General features: G+C 59.4%; 1 protein-coding gene across 2 annotated transcripts in view; it reads left to right on the top strand.

Moving 5' to 3' along the window:
* The window catches only part of FGD3 (FYVE, RhoGEF and PH domain containing 3), a 35,464-nt gene extending 13,738 nt beyond the window's left edge, over positions 1 to 21,726 (top strand). For both annotated transcript variants that reach the window (XM_040620372.1, XM_040620373.1), the window contains exons 4-18: positions 915 to 1,004; positions 1,658 to 1,794; positions 2,708 to 2,864; positions 5,350 to 5,488; positions 5,955 to 6,013; positions 8,734 to 8,880; positions 9,182 to 9,274; positions 10,608 to 10,687; positions 11,634 to 11,664; positions 12,510 to 12,617; positions 13,609 to 13,671; positions 18,271 to 18,393; positions 19,889 to 20,032; positions 20,484 to 20,630; positions 20,908 to 21,726. In XM_040620372.1, the coding sequence (XP_040476306.1) occupies positions 915 to 1,004; positions 1,658 to 1,794; positions 2,708 to 2,864; positions 5,350 to 5,488; positions 5,955 to 6,013; positions 8,734 to 8,880; positions 9,182 to 9,274; positions 10,608 to 10,687; positions 11,634 to 11,664; positions 12,510 to 12,617; positions 13,609 to 13,671; positions 18,271 to 18,393; positions 19,889 to 20,032; positions 20,484 to 20,630; positions 20,908 to 21,117 (1,728 nt within the window). In that variant the 3' untranslated portion in view covers positions 21,118 to 21,726. The remainder of the gene's footprint in view (positions 1 to 914; positions 1,005 to 1,657; positions 1,795 to 2,707; positions 2,865 to 5,349; positions 5,489 to 5,954; positions 6,014 to 8,733; positions 8,881 to 9,181; positions 9,275 to 10,607; positions 10,688 to 11,633; positions 11,665 to 12,509; positions 12,618 to 13,608; positions 13,672 to 18,270; positions 18,394 to 19,888; positions 20,033 to 20,483; positions 20,631 to 20,907) is intronic.

The following is a 21,726-nucleotide window of genomic DNA, read 5'->3' as shown; positions in this document are numbered from 1 at the left end:
GGGAGGGATGGTTGCCATTTTGATAGTTGTTTTTCACATGTCTTGTGGCTTTTTTGTCCCTTTCTTAGAGCCTGACTTATTTTTCATTGAATTTTTGTAGTAGTATGTTTTGATTCCCTTCTCGTTTCCTTTTATGGATATTCTATAGATATTTTCTTTGTGGTTGCCATTGAAATCACATAAAACACCTTAAAGTCAGAGCCTTCTGTTCTAAATCACACCTGCAGAGCGTCAGCTCTCGCGCACGGCTGGCCTCGGTTTCCAGGGCTTTCAAACTCTGGTGCGGGTCCTGGTGGGGCTCCCAGTTGGGCAGACAGAAGCCAGCAGTCCCTTGGGCGGCCCCCAGACAAGCCAGAGCTCTGGATGCATGGCTCACCACCTCATTTCCATCCTGAGTGGGGACCTCCAGCATAGGGACTACATTCCACATGGGCCCCATTATGCTGCCTGGGGAGGGACACAAAAGGGCCGTGCCAGATGCTGCTGGGTTTCCCCATTTGCTGGAATCTCTTCTTGGTTTTACCGTGACGCGGGGGCGGTAGCTTCTCAGCTCTTCTCTGGAGTTCTCACAAAGGGATTCTGGTCCATATGTTGTTGGTGCCATGTCTCTGGGGAAAGGAGGGCCTGTAGCTTTCTAGTCTGCCGTCTTGCTGACAGGCCACAAAATATTTTGATGTGGCTGCTGTAGCTGCTCTGTGGTCAAGGAGGACAGAGTTGTCTCTGGGTTGCAAAAGCTTTTTGGGGGGGTTGGCAGAAGCTGCTGTGCCTTCCCCAGAAACCTCCCTGAAAAGTCCATCTCTGAGAACTGAGGCCCCTGCCCCAGTGCTAGTGGCCTCTTCTGGCCCCCAGGCCCCTTGGTGGCCCCTGGTGTCAGACCCCGCCTCCCCAGGGAGCTGTGGTTCCTCTCTCTGCAGTGCTCTGAGCCCCAGAAGCTACTCCACATCGCTCAGGAGCTCCTGCACACGGAGGAGACCTACGTGCAGCGGTTGCACCTGCTGGACCAGGTAGCCCCCAGGGTGGGGTCCCACCTTTGTGCGCTGCCAGTTTCAGAGGCAAGGTCCCTGTCTCTTAGCACTGGCTAGGCCTTCCAGCTGGAGTATGAGTGCCTTCACACTAAGACTTAGGCCACTGTGAGTCTCCTCCAGCAACTCCTCCTTTTTGCTGTCTGAGCCTGGGGCTCTGGGGTGAAGGTCCTGTCCCGTCACATGAGGGTGGGGGGACGGTTCTTCCTGGCAGTTGCATTATCTGAGCATGTAAATGGCCTCTGGAAATCTTGCTGCGTGAATACACTCTCCCTGTCCCCGTAGCAGCCTGGGGTTTATGAGCACAGGAAGTAAATGTCTGGTGGACACCCAGAGTTCTGCCAGGTACTGCTTCTGTTTGTAGCTCACAGAGCGGAGAAAGGAAATCAGGACCCTCCAGTTCCCGTGAGGGGTGGGCGGAGGCAGGACAGCCTGTCCCCATCAGCAGAGGCCTCAGCCGTAGTCCTTAGCCATGACTGAGCTTGCTTTAAAACCATAGGTCTGAGCCAGTTTGATGAAGCGGAGGTTCATTAAGGAAACAGGAGGCCATGGAGCCCCTCCCTCCCCTCTCCCCCCAGCGAAGGCAGCTGTAGCCGCCCCCTCAGCGCCCATTCTGTGGGCCTGTGCACCCCCAGGTTTTCTGCACCCGGCTGACGGAAGCAGGCATCCCTTCAGAGGTCACCACGGGCATCTTCTCCAACATCTCCTCCATCTATCGCTTCCACGGGCACTTCCTCCTCCCCGAGCTGCAGACCCGGATCACACAGGAGTGGTGAGTGTGGCTCCTGGCTCCCGGCAAGGGGGGTGGACGGGGTCCCCGTGACTCCGTCAGGGCAGCTGTGTGGGATTCTCGCGGCCGGTGGTGTCTCAGTCCGGGATTTGTGTGCCTGAGAGACAGGCAGGCACGTGGGGGCCAGTCTCGCAGGCCCTGGTTCCTTCCTTGCACTGTGTCCCCAAGGCCATCGGATAAAAGTCCAGGGCCTGACTGACCTTCTGTCCACAGTTGTTAAAAATGGGTTTTCTCCGCGAGGCCCAAGAGAGACTCCGTGTGCACAGACTGCCGGGAAGGAACCTGGGAAGAAGGCTCGCCCGCCCACCTTCACAGGCAGCCCGCCTTACGGGGTCGTCTGCTAGATCACGTTCCCGTGATGCCACTGCACATGGCTCTGTGCACACGCTTGCTTGCTTTTTGATGATGTCAAACGGTCACTTCCCCTTAGAGCCATGGTTCAAAGGTCAAAGACCATTGGTATATTTTATGCTTCTTGAAGTTTATTTTCAAATCCCTGTTGGCGCCAATATCAATACTAACCTGCTGCTTTCCTGTGACGTTGCCAGCGTCTGCTTGTCCCGTTGTTGCTGAAGTTGGCTCCTCTAAGGGGTAACATGGGGCCTCAGGGATTCTCTTTGATGAGCAGCCTGTCATTTGAGCAGTCGCAGCACCACTGGCACCCCTGGCCTGACGCAGAGGTCCTGTGTCCGCATGGTTGAAAGGCCCATGCGATCCTCTCGTTTACCTCCGTGTAACACGTGGTTTCCCCCCTTTACGATACAGGGGAGGAAAGTAAGGGTCAGAGAGGGTGACCGGTTTGCCCACCATCACACACTGCTGGAGTTGGGCCGTTGCCCCATGGATTCTGCCCTGGCCCAAGCTGTTTCTCTGATGATCTCTCTTCCCCACAAAGGGACATGAACCCCCGACTCGGGGACATCCTGCAGAAGCTGGCCCCGTTCCTCAAGATGTACGGAGAGTACGTCAAGAACTTTGACCGGGCCGTTGAGCTGGTGAGCACCTGGACCCAGCGCTCGCCAGTGTTCAAAGACATCGTCCAGGGCATCCAGGTAGGGCGGCCAGGCCGGCTGCACGGCACACGCTGGGGTCATGCCTGAGCACGGGAAAATTCACCGGAGCAGTAGCACGTGTCCAGCTCTGCTGAATCATTCCGGGACACAAATCCCTGTCATTTCACGGAGGGGACGTGCCTCTGAGAGGGTGTGTGATCTGTGTCCTCACTGTTGTTGGGTGGACTCTGGATCCCAACGCAACTGCGACTCCTGCCTCCCTCTGAGGCCCGCCCCCCCCCTGCTGGGCAGGCCTCTGGAGACCTGCTCATCCTCCTTCTTTTTTTCTCTCTTCCAGCAAACAGTCCCTTCTCATCTCTTTAGTTTTTTTTTCTTATGAATTTGCTAGCTTTTATACATTAAATACATCTTCTGTGATCTGTCTTATATCTTACAAGTTATTTTCTCCATTGATCTTTTAATTTATAATTTTATTTATGATGTTGTTTGCCAACCAAAATTTTTGGTTTTTTTTTTTAAAGATTTTTATTTATTTATTAGACAACCAGTGAGAGAGGGAACCCAAGCAGGGGGAGTGGGAGAGGAAGAAGCAGGCTCCCAGCGGAGGAGCCTGATGTGGGGCTCGATCCCAGGACTGTGGGATCACGCCCTGAGCCAAAGGCAGACGCTCAATGACTGAGCCACCCAGGTGCCCCAGAATTTTTGGTTTTTAGGTAGCCACATTCACCAGATTTTTTTTTAAAGTGAAGGCTTTTTTTTTTTTTTTCAAGATTTGTTGTCAGAGAGAGAGCACATGCATACACACATGTGCACACATGAGCTGGGAGCGGCAGCAGAAGGAAAAGCACGCTCCTCGCTGAGCAAGGAGCCTGATGTGGGACTCGAAGCCTGGGGCCATGACCTGAGCGAAAGGCGGAGGCTTAACCTACTGGGCCACCCAGGTGTCCCACATTCACCAGTTTTTAAATAATATAATGCATTAAAAGATTTTCGAAGTAATGCTTATGCATTTCCTATCCCGTATCTAGATAACGTTTTCTTCTAACGTTACGGCTTCCTTTGAAAAACTTAGAATTGCTATTCCAGAATAGTTTCCAGATGGATTGTGGTATGAGGTAATAATTCATTTTTCTTTTTGTGAATGGTTAGCCGTTTGTCCCAACATCCTGTGTACCCTGAGCACCATGGTTGAACATCACACGGTCTGTGCACACACACACACACACACACACACACACACACGTGCACACATTCCTCTGTAGCTTTCTACATTTTCCCCAGATCCTGCGGCCATCGGGTCACCCATGATTTCCTAGTATGGAGTCCTAAATGCCCCCACGTCCCTCAGCACCCCATCCCTGCCCAGAGAGGACAGTTCCGATCCCAAGTCCTTCCTCCCCCCAGCACCCTCACCCCTGGTCTGGGCCGCCCTGGCTGTGCTCACGGATCACCCCTCCAGCCTCCCAGACTGTGCCTGTGGCCGACCCACAGCCCTGGGTGACCAGAAGGAACTGGGAGCTCGCACTGCCTGCATCTGCAGGGTCTGGCAGCACCACTGGCCCGGACGCCGGGAGGCTGGAGGTGTAGGCAGTGCAGGTGTGGGGGTTGTGCGCTCCTGCTAGGGCACGAGGTGCTCTGTGGTTTTCTCTCCCAGGAAGCATGTGCTCCCCACGGTGTACCCCCCGTGGTCTTAGGAAGTTTCTCACAGGGAGATACTTTGGAATTTCGTGAACTTCTGGTTCCTGGTCACCCCTGATAACTCTCCCCTTCGTGATAGCTGCACACTGGCCCTTCTCTGGCCCTGTTGTATCGAGGGCTCTTGGAGCTCTTTCGAGCTGGAAGTTGTTCTGTGGTGGGCCCTGAGTGGTGCGGGTGGCAGGCGAGGAGAAGCAGGGGGACAGCGTACCCCCCCACCAGCAGGTGCAGGGGGAAGGCAGGAGGGTCTCAACCAAGGAACACGTGCCAGGGCATCTGCAGGAAGAGGAGGCAGGCAGCTAGGGCAGGGGCCCCAGTGGGACAGCACGGAGGTGGCGCAGTAGCCGCCAAAGGGTGGGGAACCCGTGAGCAGTGCTGGGGAGGGTGGGACACAAGTCCTGAGCCTCCACCCCTGCGCTCAGGGTCACACTTATATCAGAGCACCCAGCCACAGTCAGAGCAGCTTCTAGGCAGGGCCGCAGGTCCCCCTGTGTGGGGAGCTCCTGATGTCCAGGGAGGGAAGAGGCCCAGCCTCCAGCACCCGAGCAAGTGAGAGAGTGCGTGAACGTGGGGGGGGGATTACCCATGAGGGAAGGGGACAGTCATCGTGCAAGGACTGGTTTTCTCCCGTGAGGACACGTATAGAAACCAGTGCGGGGGTCTGGGTCCTTGCTCCATTGTTCAGTCTGTCCAAGCCTTGCTTTACCCTGCTGTAATGTGGTCTGCAGTCAGCAGGGTGCCGGCGCCATGGAGGCCAGAAACGGGGTGGCGGGGGGGGGCATCCACACCTGTGTCTGCAGGTGCCCCATGCTGCCTGTCTCCCCCACAGAAGCAGGAGGTGTGCGGGAACCTGACGCTGCAGCACCACATGCTGGAGCCCGTGCAGAGGGTCCCGCGCTATGAGCTGCTGCTCAAGGACTATCTGAAGAGGCTTCCAGGAGACGCCCCCGACCGGAAGGATGCGGAAAGTGAGCCCAGCAGCCACCAGGGCACAGGGCTCCTGGGCAGTGGGAGCTGGGGCCCCTGATAGAAACCCACAGAAAGAGAGGAGAGATAAGAGGCAGGGACAGGGACAGAACGCAGCAGATCGCCAGGTGTCGCGAAGCACATCTCGGGAAGTAATTGCGAGGGGAAAACCGCCCCACCCCCACTTCCGTGTTAGGGGTGGGCCCTGGTTCTGGGGAGGGGGCTGCTAGATGCTGGCAGAGCTCAGGCCCCAAGAAAGGCCTTGTGGGCCTGGGGAGGGGGACAGCATGGGGAGTAGGGTGCCAGCCCCAGCAGACCCCCTTACCAAATGGAGTCTGCAAGGCCCCACCCCTGCCGGGGCCAGACCTCCTGAGCAGCCCCGGACACCCACAGGGAAGGGTGGGAGCAGGGCGGCCCCCGTGAGGCCAGCAGGCACCCCACAGCCTGACTCGCCTCTTCATCCTGCAGGGTCCTTGGAACTCATCTCCACTGCTGCCAACCACTCCAATGCTGCCATTCGGAAAATGGTGAGCGTGGGGCTCCTGGACGATGCCCGAGGGCCGCACAGCAGGCACACTGCCCGTGGACAGGGTCTCCGTCATGAGGTAGACAGGCCTGCCCGTTACTAGCTCTGTGGCTCCGTCTCAGCCAGCTCCGGCGGCTGTACCAGAATCCCGCAGACGGCTCATGCCACAGCACATCTCGCAGCTAGGTGCCCGCAGCTTCCGTTTCTGGCTTGCGGGCTGCAGCCTCCTCGTGTGTCTGCACGCGGCAGGCAGAGCATGCTCTCTGGTGTCCCGTCAGGGCTGCAACCCTGTCGTGGGGCCCCCACCCCCAAGGTCACCACCTCATCTAAACTTCACCTTCCGAGGGCCCCACCTCCAGACACAGCTCAGAGGTGGAGGAGATGGCATCCCCCTGCTGATGTAACACCTCCCAAGTCTGGGGTCTGTGGATTGGGGAGCTCTCCTGGAGGTCACGCCCTGTGGTGACCCAGTGGCCCTGTCCCTTGTGTGGCCTGCACAGTGCCTCGGCAGAATTTCGAAGTTCTCGCCCAGAATTACAGATCAGGGCTGTTCACAGGAGAATCCAAACTCCTGGCTTTACTGGGAAACCCGGTAAGCTCCACCCCACAGCCTGTGCTCTCATTCGTTCTCTAGGTCACTACAGTCCCCACCCAGTCCTGGTGTCTCCCAGTCCTGAGACCTGTTTATTTTCTTTTTTTTTTTTTAAAGATTTTATTTATTTATTCGACAGAGATAGAGACAGCCAGCGAGAGAGGGAACACAAGCAGGGGGAGTGGGAGAGGAAGAAGCAGGCTCATAGCGGAGGAGCCTGATGTGGGGCTCAAACCCGCAACGCTGGGATCACGCCCTGAGCCGAAGGCAGACGCTTAACCGCTGTGCCACCCAGGCGCCCCTGAGACCTGTTTATTTTCAAATGGGCACTGTTTTTTGAGAGGAAAAAAAAAAAGTGAAATATTTGTTTGACCCCATGTCTCTCCATCGTGAGAAACGAAAGGCAACAGCTTGCTTCAGCACAGCCATTGCTGCGTGCGGTCCAGTCCCATGTCCTCCTTAGCTGCCTGTCCCCAGGTTTGCTCTGGGGCCCCTGGGACAGACCAGCCTGACATCAGGCCCACGGTGGGGTATCCACTGCAACCCAAAGAGGTCACAGTTCGCTCTGAGTCCTTTCCGTCGAATTTCCCTTTCCACCTCCCCACGACTAAATCTGATGGAGGCGAAAGAACTGCTTCTCGGACTCTCTGGTCACGAGCTCACATGGAGCCAGCTTGTGGATGTTTGGGGAAGCCTTTGTGGGTTCCCATCTCTGAGGGGTGTGGACGAGGCCTGAGGCTTCCCCCCAGGGTGGACTCCTTCCCCACCTGTAGCACACCTGTAGCGTTTCTCTCTCCTGGTCTGGTGAGGCCTCTGCCCACCAGGTGTGATGGGTGGGGGGCTCTGGCGTGGGGTCTGGGTCTGACCCCAGGACATGGCCTTAGGGAATGATCAGTGTGTGCTCATGGGAGCCCCTGCACACTCCCACCGGTCCCCACCCCCGTCAGCCTGGACCACTGCCCAGACTTCTCCGAGCCTTCCCAACTGCAGTCTGCCCAGTTTCTGATCCATACTTCTCCAGCTCAGAGCTTTCTATGGGCACCTGTTTGTCGCTCTCTATTCTGAATCCTCTGACCTGTTACTGCCTCCAGGATGCGCACCAGCTGTCCTACATGTACACCCGGTCCCCCAGTACACGGCGGGTGCATGCCCCCCAGTTCAGGCTAGGTGCACACCTGGCCCCCCAGGACACACAAGGCCCTTCGGCCCTGCCCTGCCTGCTTCTGCTCACTCTCCATGCTCACTCCCCTTTCACCCCCACACGCACGTCTGGACCAGAGACCAGAAGGGCTAGCCAAACCAGCCTGCTTCCAGGCTATGTAGGCTGAGATTGGCCAGGTGTGAGGGAAGCAGCTGCTGTGGCATGGCCGGTCCAGGGTCTGTGTCCCTGAGATGATGTGACTGCAGGCCCAGCTCTGCCTTTGGCAGCATTCGTTCCTTGGGTCCCAGCTGCAGCCCCGTGTGCTGGCAGCGACCGGTCAGGGCCCATGGCCTCTGGGCTCAGAGCTGGGTCCACAGGCTACCACCCCTTTCCTATCACACCCAGGGGCCTTGGTTGGCCACTGACCACCCAGTCGGTCTTGAGGCCAGAGGGAGAGGACCTGCAGACTTGCAGAGGTCTGGTCATGAGGGCGCTGGGCCGCATGGTCTGAGTGTGGAACAGGAAACCAGGCAAGCTCACCACAGGCAGGGATGATGGTCCAGGGCGAGAGCCCCAGCACCTGAAATACCTCCTCTGACCATAAGAAGGGCCGTCCTGGTTCTCTAGCAGAAACACCTCCAGCAGCTCACTGGACTTGTCCATGCCTCAGTTTCCTGGTCAGTAAATTGGGAATAAAACGGCCCCTACCTCCCGAGTCGGTGCTGGAATTAAACGAGCTGATGCCCACGTTGTGTGTGGGCACAGCCTGGCCCGCAGCAGTGGTGGTAGCCGTTCTCTGCGGGCGAACCTGGGTCCATGCTTCAGTGCCCAGCCTGAGCGTCACCCCGCGTTTTCCCGCCCATCCCACTGTCAGCAGGCCGTGAGCTCGTCCTGGTTCCGATTCCGGGCCACGCTTGCAGGCGGGGGCTCCCCTCACCCCCGGTCCCCACCTCGGCCGCCGCGGGCCTGAGCCCTGTGTCTCTCATAGGAGAAAATGCACAAGCTCCTGGAGGTGTACGAGCGACTGGGCGGGGAGGAGGACATCGTCAACCCCGCCAACGAGCTGATCAAGGAGGGCCCCATCCAGAAGCTGTCGGCCAAGAACGGCACTGCGCAGGACCGCCACCTCTTCCTGGTCAGGCCCCGCCCCAGGGCCCCTCCCCTCGCTGCCAGAGCCCCGCCCCGGCCCTGCTCGCCACGCCCCCACCGCAGAGCTCCGCCCTACCCTGCCTGCCACGCCCTTCACCAGAGCCACGCCCCGGCCCTCGCCCCATTCCTTCACCACGGAGCCACGCCCAGGCTTGCCAGCCACACCCCTTCATCATGCAGCACGCCCTGCCCAGCCCTGCCCCAGAGCCACGCCTGGCCTCCTCTCTGTGGGGCGTCCTTTGCGGGGGTGCCAGGCACCCCTCACCCTGCACTTGTCCCGATTGCAGTTCAATAGCATGATCCTTTACTGTGTGCCCAAACTGCGGCTCATGGGCCAGAAGTTCAGTGTCCGGGAGAAGATGGACATTTCGGGCCTCCAGGTGGGTGAGCCCTTCCCTCTCACATGCTCCCCTGGCAGGGCACGCGACAGGGTGGGGACGCTGAGCTCTGGCTGCTGGAGGGTCACCCCTGTGCCCTTGGTCTGCCACCCACTTTTCGATCTTTGGCTCTGTGACCCACCTGTGGCCCGAGCATTTCTGAGGGCCACTCGGCCTGGCATTGTGCGTGGTTGAGCAGGACCCCGTCCCTCTACTTGGCCTCCGTGCCCGGGCGCTTCTGCCCTGTGCCTGCAGGACGAAGGACAGCACCAGAGTCCGGGCCAGCCTCTTTCCCTGTGAGGTTGGTGCTCAGAGCCCTATTTACAGACCCGAAAGCGAAGCTTGGGGTGAAAGTGGACAGGGGGCCCTCCCTGCCTCATCCCTGGTCCCCTGGTCGCTGCTCTCTCCTCTCCTGAGCTGTCTTGGGGTCCAGATGAGGTTCTGCAGGCCCAGGGTCCGGACGACGTGTTGTCCTTGCCGTCCCTTGTCTCCTGAGCCTCTCCCTGTCTCCAGCACAGGGGCCACAGGAGCTGCAATCTGCCCCCTGTCCTGTGGGAGGGCTTTCACTTAACCACCACTCCACAAGTACTAAGTCAAGTACTTAAACTGTTTTAAAATGTGAAGGTTTGCCTTAGTGATACAAGAAAAATTACTTCTTACTTCGAAATTCCTTGAGCCTCAGCTTAACAAACAGCATTACAAGTAAAAGCTACGGAAGAAAACGTTTTTTCTCGTTGTTAGAAGAAATCATTCTCGTGGGTGTTTTTATGTAAGAAATCGGTGGTGGATGGGTAACTAGACGTGTCAACACAGACGCTCTCGACTTTGGGGCATTTGGGAAATTCCTGCTATGAGGCCCGATCCCAGATTCTGGGTGGGCCCACATCTCCCTATGGCCCGGCTGTGGTGCTGACAGTGGGGGGCCTGAGGGCCACATCCAGCCAAGTGTCTTGGGGTGGGGTGTCAGGGATGAGGGGTGGCTGGTGGATCAGAGACCCCTGCAGAGTGGTACAGAGCCTCGTGGCCCTTTTAAGACTCCCGTTTCCCTCTCAGAGGCCTTCAGGTGCCGCCACGGTGGCAGAGCTTCCCCTACTCTGGGGCTGGTGGCCGACTTGCCAGGACGTCCTGAACGTGGGAGGGTTTGGCCGGCACCGTTCCAAGCGCAGGGGATGAGAGGTCCTAGCCCTCCTTCATGGACCAGCCTCCCCGGTGTCCCGCCCTTTGGGTCACCTGTGCCCCCTCCTCAAGGAAGACCGTGTCTGAGAGCACGAGGCTGCCGCTCAGGGCCCGCTAAGCGCCCGGTTGTTTGTTTTGTTCTTGGCCCCTGTGCGTCTAGGTGCAGGATATCATCAAGCCAAACGCAGCACACACGTTCATCATAATGGGAAGGAAACGGTCCCTGGAGCTGCAGACTCGGTACGATGGCTGTCCCAGCATCTGCTGCGACCTGACGTTTTAGCTGAGGCTTCCTTTTCTAAACAGGATAACCTCATGGTGTGCTGTTTTTGGTTCATTTTACTCATTATTTGTATTTTAAAACAGAACAGTTCTAAAGGGAAGTTGATGAAAATTGAGCCTCTGCCTTCCTCTTCCCCCGACCAGCAGACATTCTTACCCACCTCTGAGGTGTCCTTCCCGAACTTCTGCGTACACAAACATGTCCCGAGTTTTAGAATTACACACAGCTGTTTACCATATAGTCCATTCTTTTTCTTGCTTTTTTCACTTAATTTGCTAGAAATCATCCCATATCTGAGCCCCGTTTCCGGAAGCAGCGTAATTCTCCATCACAATCACCGACCAGGCACCCAGGCTCCTTCCGGGTTGCTGTGGCAAAAGGTGCTGCAAGCAGCGTCCTTACCCGCATTTTGTGCGTATTCGTCCTTCCGTCTGCCGGGATGTTTCCTGAAGTAGAACCGTCGGTCAAAGGGTAGCACATCTGCTCTAGGTTTTAGGGGCCATTGTCACCCCACCCCCCCGCGATTGGTGCCAGGCTTGTGCTCTCACTGGGGGAGTGTGTGGGAGAGCCTCTCATTTCCACCAGCAATGTGAGATCTTTGTAATGACTTGTTGTGGTCCAGGGCGGTGAGGTGTTGATTTGCATCCACCGCAGAGGGGTCTGCAGACCACCCCTGACCACACCTGACTATACATGACCCTGTCTAGCCACATCTGACCACCTGACCACACCTGGACACACACCTGCCCAGTGTACCAGCGCACTCAAGGATGGTCTTCCAGGCCTTGAGCTGCCCTTGGAGGCTGTGAGCAGCTCAGGCATGTGCCCCAGGACTGAGAGGAGCCTGGGGGTTAATGAAGTGTTTAAGATCGGGTTAATAAGATACCGTGTTTGTTATTATAGGACGGAAGAGGAGAAAAAAGAATGGATTCAGGTGAGGCTCCTAGAATTGTAAAGTATTCAGATGACCAAATTCCTGTGCAGTGTGGACATTTCATGCTGGAGCAAGGGATGGAGCGGCCCTGTGACTCTCCAGGCATTGCTCACCCGTCTGTCTGTCTGGAAGTGATGAAGTACCCTCACTAAGTACCTTCAGACGCCACCAGCCTTTTAATCCGTTCAGTTGTTTCGCACCGCAGTAAATAAGCCAACGCCAAGGGCTGGAGCCGGGCAAGCAGGGAGGGCCCTCACCCCGGGGGTGGATCTGTGCTGTCTGGGGGGCCCAAGGGGACCATCACCCTCTCCCCACTGCCAGCCAGCAGGAGCGGCGGGTTCCATGGGACGAGCAGTTGGACTTAGAGAGTGGGGCCTATGCTTCCAGAAGCAGCCAGGCAGGGACATGGTCAGTGTCCTGGGGCAGCCAGAGCAGACTTGGGACCAGCTACAGGGGACAGAGACCATAGCCTGCGAGGGGAAAGGTCAGAGCAGAGGCTGAGGCAAGGAGCCTGACACAGCGCTAACTGGGAAGGCCCCGTGACTTCCTGAATTCATAGAATAGAAACCTGGGCAACGAGAGAAAAAGGAAATTCAAACAGACATGAGGGGCACATGCCAATGCAGGAAACGGAGCCGTGTCCAAAAATCCACGTAGTGTGTCCGGGAAGCATCCACGGCAGCCTGGAACACTGGCATTGCACCCAGCCGCATGTGGGTTGGGCCTGGACCTGTGTCCGGTCGGTTGGGGACATTTGGGAACCCAGATGGGGACAGAGTTGCACAATCCCTACCTTCCAGGACGAGCTTGCTGAGGGCCCTTGTTCTCTGTGGTTTTTGTCTCAGGTCATCGAGGCCACCATCGAGAGGCACAAGCAGAACAGCCAGACCTTCAAGGCTTTCAGTGGTTCCTTTGGTCACGAGGAGGACCCCTCCCTCGCTCCAGATTCCCCTGTGAGCACCAGCACCCTAGGGGCGAGGGAGAGACCTGGAGGGGATATGCTCCAGCTCCCTTGTGGAAGGGCTGGCATCTCAGAGGGAAGCTGGTCCCTGCACTCTCCCTGTGTCAAGGACCAGGAGCTGGGAGGTGGGCAGAGCTCACTGCCTGTCCTTTGCTGAGCACCAACATGGGGGGCCAAGCCTCACAAGGTGAAGGCAGGAGGAATGGACCTGCATGAAGCTGCTTGTAAGGTGGGGCTGTGATCTTATCAGCAGGGGCAGCTCACTTGTCCCCATACAGAGCCACCCCGGGGGCCAAGGGGAGCCAGGAGGCAGGTCCCTGCCCAGGGCCGGGGAGTGGGGAGTCAGCTGCAGCTGCCCATTGGGGGGCCCCCGGGCTGCAGTCCTCTCCTGTGGGTACAACCGCTCATGCCTCCAGAGTAAGGGTTCCTCACTCCCACCTCCCACCAGAGGCACTCTTAAAACCAGGTATGCCCAGCCTAGCCCGGCCCAGAGCCTCATGGCCCCAGCGCCAGGCCTGGCTGGCCCTCCCCACGGCCTTATCGACCCCTTAATGTTTGCATCAGATCTACTCTATTTTTTTGCTTTCTGAACATCTCTTAGAAGAGAACTTTGCATCCCTCCCAGGCTGCTTTGAACAGAGGCGTCGTGGACTCAGAACCATTTCTGTGGTCAAAGTGGTGCCCGAGGAGCAGGCTTCCCCCTCCCTAAAAGGCCTGAGGATGGAGCTAGAACCCAGGACCGCTTCCTGAGGCTGGCACGATGTCGCTGGGGGCGGGGGGGCTGCAGGCCTCCGGGGGTGTCCCACACTGTGCCAGGGAGGAGCACGTCCCCAGACTTCTAGCAAACACAGGCCCCGATGGCCTTTCTCTTGACTCTGCGGTCAGACGGAGGGCTGGAGGTGCTGTCGGCGGTCAGTGCTGCACTGGATGCCCATGTGTGGCCCGGGACGCCCCCTCATGCTGGCTGTTTCTGTTCCCTCCAGGTGGTGAGCGCCAGCTCCGAGGAGCCTGCGGTGGCAGCCGGTGGAGGAGGGGGTACTGCAGGGGTGAGTGATCCCCCAGCTTCAGCAGGGGCAGGCGGCAGAGGGTGAGGTCAGACCAGGGAGCCCTCCGGGGTGAGGTCTGGGGTGAGCCACCCCCATGTACCCTGAGTGCCCACAGTGATAGGCTCCGGCCCGGTTGGGAGGGGGCTGGGGGCATCTGCTGGGACCCACGCATCTGTTAGGTCAGTTGGGTGGACGTCACACAGCTGTGTTCTTTACCTCGTGTGGAAAGTACATGGTTAAAATGACTCAAGGTGGTACCTGATCCTTAGGCAGCTCAGCCATCTGGAGAGGAAAGGTCATCCCCCTGGTCCTGGGGGTCGGGAGGACAGGCAGGGGCACTCTCAGGGAAGGCTTCTCAGAGGCGGTGTCTGACCCATCTCTTGGGCCCATGAGGATGGAGGGAGGTCCTTCCTACAGGCCCAGGAAGGCAGTGGTGCCCCAGACCCCCCATCCACGCCTGCTCACCTTCTCTCCACCTGGGCCAGTGCAGGTGGGGGGGGGGGTGAGCAGCCTGTGTCCTGTCCCCCCCACCAGGGGCAGGCCGTGGATGTGCTGGAGCCCCTCCTCTTTGTCAGTTGTGTGGGGGATTCGTTAGGAGGGTGAGTGTGTGTGCCTGGCCCATCATGAGCGTCCAGTACAGGGGAGCTTGGTTACTGACCCCTGGCCCACTGGTCGTGAGGCCTGCTGACAGTTGTGCCCCGAGACACCAGGGGAGTGTGGCTCCTGCAAGCTGCCAGGTGACGCTCCTGGACAAGTTGGTGGGGAAGGGCTGGAGGCCCACACTGGGGCTGTCTGCCCGAGCCCCAGCCTGAGCCCTAGACAGGGGTTTGCTCCTGAGTCCCCCATTCACTCCAACCTGCCAGCCTCTCCCTTCCTCTCCCACACTCTCACCTCCCAGGCCCCATCCCCTGGCTGGTGCTGCCCCTCGGACAGCCTAGAACTGCTAATGAGTCTCCTGAATTCCATACTGAGGCCCAGAGCTCCCCCGGTGAGGTGGTGCAGGCCTTGTGGGTTGGTCGTTGTGCTGGGCGGCCCCACTTTAGAGAGAGGCTTGATGGACAGGCCTGGTCTCTGCTCCAAACCCTGCGTTGGGGAGGGGGCACCAGAAGTGGTTTTCCAGGGGCGGCCATCATCTCCTTTGCCACAGGGAGCAGGGTTTGGCATGAGCTGAATTTTTAGTAAGCATACGTTCGTCTCCCACCTTGGCCCATGCTGGGAGGCCCGGGACAGGAGCACCCAGATGCTGCAGTGCCCCACTCCTTACAAGAGCAGAACCTGGGCCCCCAACCCGTGTCCTTGGGCTACCGGCTGTTGGGAATACCTTGAGAAGCTTTGGGCCCCAGGGAAGGATGGAGCATTTGGGGGACATGATGGGTGTAGGGGCCAAAGGACAGGAGGAACCCCCTTTTTCAGGCAGTGAAGCTCCCTCTTGGCGCTGGCTACAGAATGTGGTCCCCAGTAGTGTCATTGAGGCAAGCAGCATGGAAGCGGCATGGGCAGTGGGGGAGGGATGGTCTTGTTACAGCCCATGAACCCCCTGAGGTGCTTCCTCACCCTCCTGGCCCGCCCTTCTCTCTCTCCACCCTGCCCCAGGGCCTTTGCACCTGCCCAGAACCCACAACACACAAACACAGTAACAGACAGTGGCCCGGTGCTTTTCTCCCCTTGTGTGCTATGAGCGGAGATGTTGGTAGACCTGAGGCAGCTCACTGTGGGCGAAGGTCTGGCCATAAGGGCTTGACCGTGACCTGCTCGGTGTGCATTTGTGGAAGGTGCTCCAAAATGAGTTTTCATTCTGACCCCAAAAGAGTGATTCTTGCTGGCTGCAGATTTAAGCTTTTTGTTAGCACACTTAGAGAGGAAGGTAGCCTCCCACGTGTCTGCTGGTGTCGTTCCCTGAGCCCTGGTGTCCTCAGACACACGGTTCCGCAAGCACCCCTTTCCTAAGAGGAGCTCGGCCCAGGCCAGGAAGTTTTGCAAGGTGGCTGAAGCCTTCTGTGCTCTGCAGAACTCGTGTAGCTCTCATGGATTGCTTCCCAGGGCTCAGACCTGTGGGGGGACACGTGCACCCCTCCAAGGTGCCGAGCCAGGCCCTGCCCCCACCACCTGGCCACCACCTGAGGGGGCACAAAGGTAGCGCTGCCCTTCCACCGTGAGCCCACCCTCTGGGGCTCCAGACAGAGCTGCCCAGAAGGAGCAGAGGGGCTGGGCAGGGCTTGTGTCCACAGCCTGCAGGACCTAGGGGCAACTGGGAGGTGCCGTCAGAGCCTGGTTTCAAGCCACCTTTGGGGCATGATTCTTACCTGAATGTTCTTCCTACGTCTGTGCTGTGGAACCGAAATCACCCGAGTGAATCAGAGCCCCCCGCCCTGGGCAGAGGCCTCTCCTGCGCCCGTGTTGGCTGGGTGCTTTGGGTGTAGACCCGCAGATGCCACGGTTCTACCTGCCTGAGGACGCGGCCCAGGCTGTCGATGTTCCAACACCCAGACAGAGCACCCCTGAGCACCCCTCTCCTGTGTACGTCTGATGACCCATCCAGAAAGGGAGTGTGAGGAGCCAGGAAGACCGGGCCCACGCTGTGCAGGTGGGCTCCTGACCTGTGTGTTGGGAGCTTGCACGGCCCGGGCTGGAGCAGCATCCCAAGTGGGCACGCTGGGCTATGGTCCACAGCACCGGGGGAGCTGGTGCGGGGCTGTCCCTCAGCCCACACCCCGAGCCGCCCTGCACAGCAGAAGCTGCAGAAGCTGCCCTCTGTCCCGCTGGCCTGTGCGATGCTGATCTTGGCCTCATACCCCAGCCCCACCGCAGCCGCCGCCTCCAACCCTCATGGGCCAGCCCTCTCCTCCGGCCCTTGTCCTGCCTCTGTTCCCCCAGGATGCCCCCATGGCCTCCTGGCATCAGTGATTCGTGGCTCTGCCCTTGGGCCCAGCCACCCTGCTGTCGACCACTCCCACCTCCGGGCCCTTGGCGTCCTCACCCGGAAGACAGGGACTGTGGGGCCACCCTGAGGGGTGGTGGAGGGTAGGGTGGGGGGCTGCTGGGCCATGGCAGACCTCGGGGATGGCCATGTTCCCCTCGTCTCTCCTTCCCTGCGCCCAGGCCCCAGGTGGCTCCCTCCCCTGTGTCTGGCCCTGAGCAGTGCTGAGACGGTCTCCAGGAGAGGAGTGCCGAGTGGGGTGGAGAGAAGTGGGAACATAAGGCAAAATTGGCTAAGTCAGCCAGGATCCACGTGCTATGATGGGCTTCAGGAGCCGTTGCTAACCCCACTGTACAGATGGGGATGCTGAGGCTCAGAGAGGAGACCATCCGTGGTCTCATGGCTGATGAGGGGCAGGGCAGGGCCTGGGGGCTGTCCCCCTCCTTGTACGACTCCTCCCCTGATGGGGAAACGGAGGCTCGGCTGGCGACCCCGCTGAGCCCCCGCCGAAGCCTCGTGCTGTACCTGCTCCCGCCTGCCCCCTGCTCATGTGAAAGCCCTCACCTCCGTGGTGCTGGGGTCCTGGACACAAGTGGTGTCACGGGCAGGGGGCTGGGAGCAGGGCACGCAGGCCCCCCACCTAGCTCCCGTACTGCTGTCCTTGGTGCGGCTGGGTGCAGCTAGTGGGCAGGGGTCAGGTCTGCTTTCTACTTGTTTACCGTGTTTCTTCCTCTTTGACAAGACATTCTTGGTGACCAACCCGCTAGAAAGTTACCCTGGCTGCAAAAGGCCAGTAGGAGCCTCTGGGCCTGCTTCCCCCCAGTCTCGTCTCTCCACTCATTGATCCCCTTTGTGGCAGAAATTCGGCCCTCTGCCGTGGGCCGCTCTGCAGTTGGGTCCTTCTCCCTCAGCGGCGCCAGGGGCAGCTTCAAACCTCGTCCCTCCTTGTGGCCTCGACTCCTCCTGGCATGCAGGGGGCTGCTCCCTTCGTCTGGGACCTCATCAGAGTTTTGTTTGACAAAGAGGGAAACAAGTGCTTGTTTGTAAAGATTAAGGAGGAAAGTGGAGCCCTGCCCTCGCCCTCCCAGCCCACCCCTCTCTCTGCAGGGGTCTGAGGTTCCCGCAGATCTGGCCCCGCTCCCTGAAACGCATTGATGGTGTTGTCGTGACTTGTCCTAAAGCTTGTTGAAGCTCTGTGAACACAAACCACATTGTGTTTCCTGACTTCCTGTTGTTCCCCTTGTCAACTCCTGGGTGGGAGGACCAGACAGCCTGGCGGAGGTGGAGGGGAGCATAGCCCCAACCCACCCCTCCAGTGCTCACGGGGGCCCAGGGCAGCCCCTGAGCCTCAGGGCCACGGAGCGGGCCACACCGGGCATGGACGCCCCCGCCCCGCCCGGGCCGCTGGGGCAGACCGTTTGCCCAGCGTGGGCTTTGGTCACTGTCTCTGCAGACCCACCAGGTTGTCACTGGCCTCCATGTCAGCCGGGTCGGTCCAGGCAGAGTTCCAGACCCACTTAGACCCTCCACATGCGTGATGGTGACCGCAGGGCAGCCTGGGGAGCAGGGCTGGGCCAGGGCTGAGGCGACGACGCCCCAGCTTCATTCCCTTCTGCGTGTTGCTCTGTGCAAGCCCTGCCCGCGTGCTCACTGAGCTGCCCCTGCACACTTGCCTCCCGTAGCTCGAGCCCAGGAGAGGGTCCGCTAAGACCAGGCGCGACAAGGAGAAGCAGGGCTGCACAAGCTGTGGTGAGACCTTCAACTCCATCACCAAGAGGAAGCACCGGTGCAAGCTGTGTGGGGCGGTGAGTGTGCGCGGGCACAGCTCCGCACGGCGTCCCCTCTAGCACGAGCTAGGGCTGGCGCCCCGGAGCAGACAGGCGACATCCCGTCGGACGTCAACGCTAATCTCCTTTCTCTGGTCAGCTCCGGTGTCTGACCAACACTGTTGTGGGTGAGAAAGTGCCAGGTTTGGAAGCACAGAGCTCAGCGCTGGGTGCCTGGGAGGAAGGGGGTGAGAGTGACCTCCTGCCCTGTGAGCAGGCGGTGGGGACGGGGAGGTGCGGGTGCAGTCGTGGGGGGGCTCCCTCCTGCCGCTTGGATCCAGGTGCTCCAAGGGTGCTGAAGGTTGGGTGGGCCTGTGAGATGTGGGGCCACCTGCAGGAGGCACACCAAGTGGCCACCATCTCCATTTCTCCTCACAGGGCCCCCAAAACCCTTTCTCTTGAGGATGGGCTTCTGAAGTTGATAGTATTGAAAGGGAAGGTTATTCCTGGTAAAACGACTGTTGTTGATTCAAGTATCTCGGTTAAGTTATTAAAATGAAATGTATGTTAGCAGGTGGGTCTTAGCACAGAGCTCCTTAGAACTGGTGTTCCAGGGGCCCCAGCGAGTGTGCTGGGCGTGGTGTGCATTGTCACGCCCTTGCATGAAACCTTGGACCACTGGGGGAAGGAGGGGTAGATGGATGAGTCCTCAAATGAATGGACAGGTGGGTGATGGATGGGTGTGTGAGTAGTGGATGGATGGATGGACGGACGGACGGACGGACGGGTGGATGGATGGACGGACAGACGGACGGGTGGATGGATGGACATACAGACAGAGGGTGGATAGGTAAGTGGATAGATGAATGGATGGGTGGATGCATGGTGAGTGGCTGGATGCGATGATGGATGGATGGTGGTGAATAGACGATGGACAGATGGTGGATGGATGGGTGGGTCATCATCCATCCACCCACTCACTAATCCAACCATCCATAGAAATAGAAATCCAGTAGAAGTCATGGAAATTGCTAAATCGTAGGGTAACTCTATTTTCAGGGTTTTTGGGAATGGATACCTGTTTTCCACAGCAGCTCTCCCATCTTGCATTCACAGAAACAACGCACAAGGGGTCGGTTCCTCCACGTCCCGCCGACATCCTCACCAGTGCTCGTTGTCTGTGTTTTGGGTACTAGCCATGCTGACAGGTGTGAGGCGATATCTGATACCTCTTTGTGGCTTCGGTTCGCATTTCCCTGATGATTAGTGATGTTGAGCATCTTCCCATGTGCTTGCTGCCTCCTCCCAGTCTTCCTTCCATGCACACAGGCTCCAGGACCCTCCAGGGGAGGAGGCAAGTCCCGGATGGCCAGCGGGGCCAGCGTTGGGGTCCCTGCCCTCTGACCAGGCTCCTGAGGAGAAGCCCTTCCCCTCCACATGCTGTGTCCCTCCTGGCCCTGCGGCCCCTCCAGCCCCTTCCCGGGCAGTCTTCTGTCCCTGGGAGGCAGGGTCACTGGTGCCGTCTGCCTTGCAGGTCATCTGTGGGAAGTGCTCCGAGTTCAAGGCTGAGAATGGCAGGCAGAGCCGCGTCTGCCGAGAGTGTTTCTTGACGCAGCAGGCGGTGCCCGAGAGCCCCAGCTCCGAGGCGGCCCCCGAGGAGCCCAAGCACAGCACCGAGGTAGGCAGGCCGGACGCTGGGAACCTCCCGACGGGAGCCGGTGTCCCTGGCAGCCTCTGCAGCCCGTGCTCAGAGCTGTAGGCGTCCCTCGTGCGAGGACAGGTGTGTGTGTGTGTGTGTGTGTGTGTGTGTGCACGTGGTACACGTGTTCGTGGTGCAGGCTTGTGTTCAACGGAGATACACACACTCCTTCCCTGTGAGCCACACCCTGGTTCCGGCTCTTCCATTTTTCCCTGTTTTTTCTTTATTTCTAGCCTGGCGCCACTCATAGTCTCAGTCCCCTAGAGGAGTCCAGCCCGATACCCCCGGCCCTTGTGGTGACCCTGGGGTGGGTCAGGTTGGCCCAAGCCCTTATCCAGCATGTTCCCAGGAGGCAAGGCCTGCCCTCCCCCCCGAGATGAGGGTGACACGTGCAGCGAGGCTGCCCCTGACCCACCCTTTGTGTCTCCAGAAGCCGGCGGCTGTGGACCCCCAGCCCAGCCTGGTCTGCAGCTACCTGCAGGTGTCGGACAGCGGTGCGGCCTGGAGCGAGGTGTGGGCCGCCATCCCGGCATCAGACCCCCTGGAGCTGGTGCTGCACCGGCAGGGAGAAAGCCAGGTGCGTACCCCACCTGCCCCCCCCCAGTTGTGCTAGGGGTGTGCTCTGATTCTCACAGCCCAGAGTCCGAGGCCCACAGTGCCCAGAGGGGCCTGGGCCACACTGCCTGGTGGGCCACACTGCCTGGGACGAACCCTGCTCTGGTTCCTATGATCCCGGGCCTCGGTTTCCCTGGCTGCTCAGAGTCACCCCTCTGCTGCCTTCCCATGGGAAAGACTGTTCCGTGGTGCCAGGACTGCAGAGGCCGGGGTGCTGACCCAGCTCTCGTTTGCTGCAGGACGGCTGGCCGCCACGCACCATCCCCCTCTCTGGTTGCACGGTGAGCGTGTTGGACCCCACGGAGAGGCCAGACACCAGGCACGTGTGGCGGCTACAGCAGGCCCAGCAGTCCTTGTACCTGAGTACCCCGTCAGCGGACCTGCGGCAGCAGTGGCTGGAGGCCCTGAGCATGGCTGCCTGTGGGGACTCAGGCCTGGCAGCCCCATGAGCTAAGCCTCAGCCAGGTGTCCTGGCCCTGCAGCCACCCCAGCAGGGCCTGTGCCCACCTGGGAGGTGGTGTCAGAGGCTGTTACTGGCTTGCAGGGCTCCCAGACTGCTGGGGACGGACAAGCCACGGGGCACTTCACCCTGGAGGGACCTTCCTGAGGTGGAGGAAACAGGCCCACACACCCAGCATGTGTCCATGAAGAGGCCCGGCAGCGTGGCCTGGAGCGGGGGTGCAGGTGGACTGTCTGTTGCAGGACACTCAGCTCCGGAAGGCAGAAGGAGCTCCTGGGGTTGCCCGGGGACCCCCGATGGAGGTCTGCAGGCATGCTTTCCCTTCCCGTCGCCCCGCCCCACACCGTCTGTACCGCGTGAGCTGAACTGTGACTGGCCCCGGACTCCACCTCCCTTTACCGGTTCCTGACCCCGCAGCCCGCCTCCCCGTTTGGTGGGGCCAGTGGTCGCCGGGGGTATCCCCGTGGGACCTCCCTGAGAAACTCCACAGAGGCTAACAGAAGCCTGCCTCTGCATCACGTGGGGACCGAGATTTGTGCCTGTCTCCCCTGGCCAGCAGCAGGCAGTGCTGGTCTGTGAAAATAAATGCTGGCAGCCA

This window comes from Ursus maritimus, unplaced genomic scaffold, assembly GCF_017311325.1.
Source record: "Ursus maritimus isolate PB19 unplaced genomic scaffold, ASM1731132v1 scaffold_34, whole genome shotgun sequence".
NCBI lineage: Eukaryota > Metazoa > Chordata > Mammalia > Carnivora > Ursidae > Ursus > Ursus maritimus.
The sequence above is the reverse complement of the archived record's forward strand: the minus strand, read 5'-3'. Positions and strand labels throughout refer to the sequence as shown.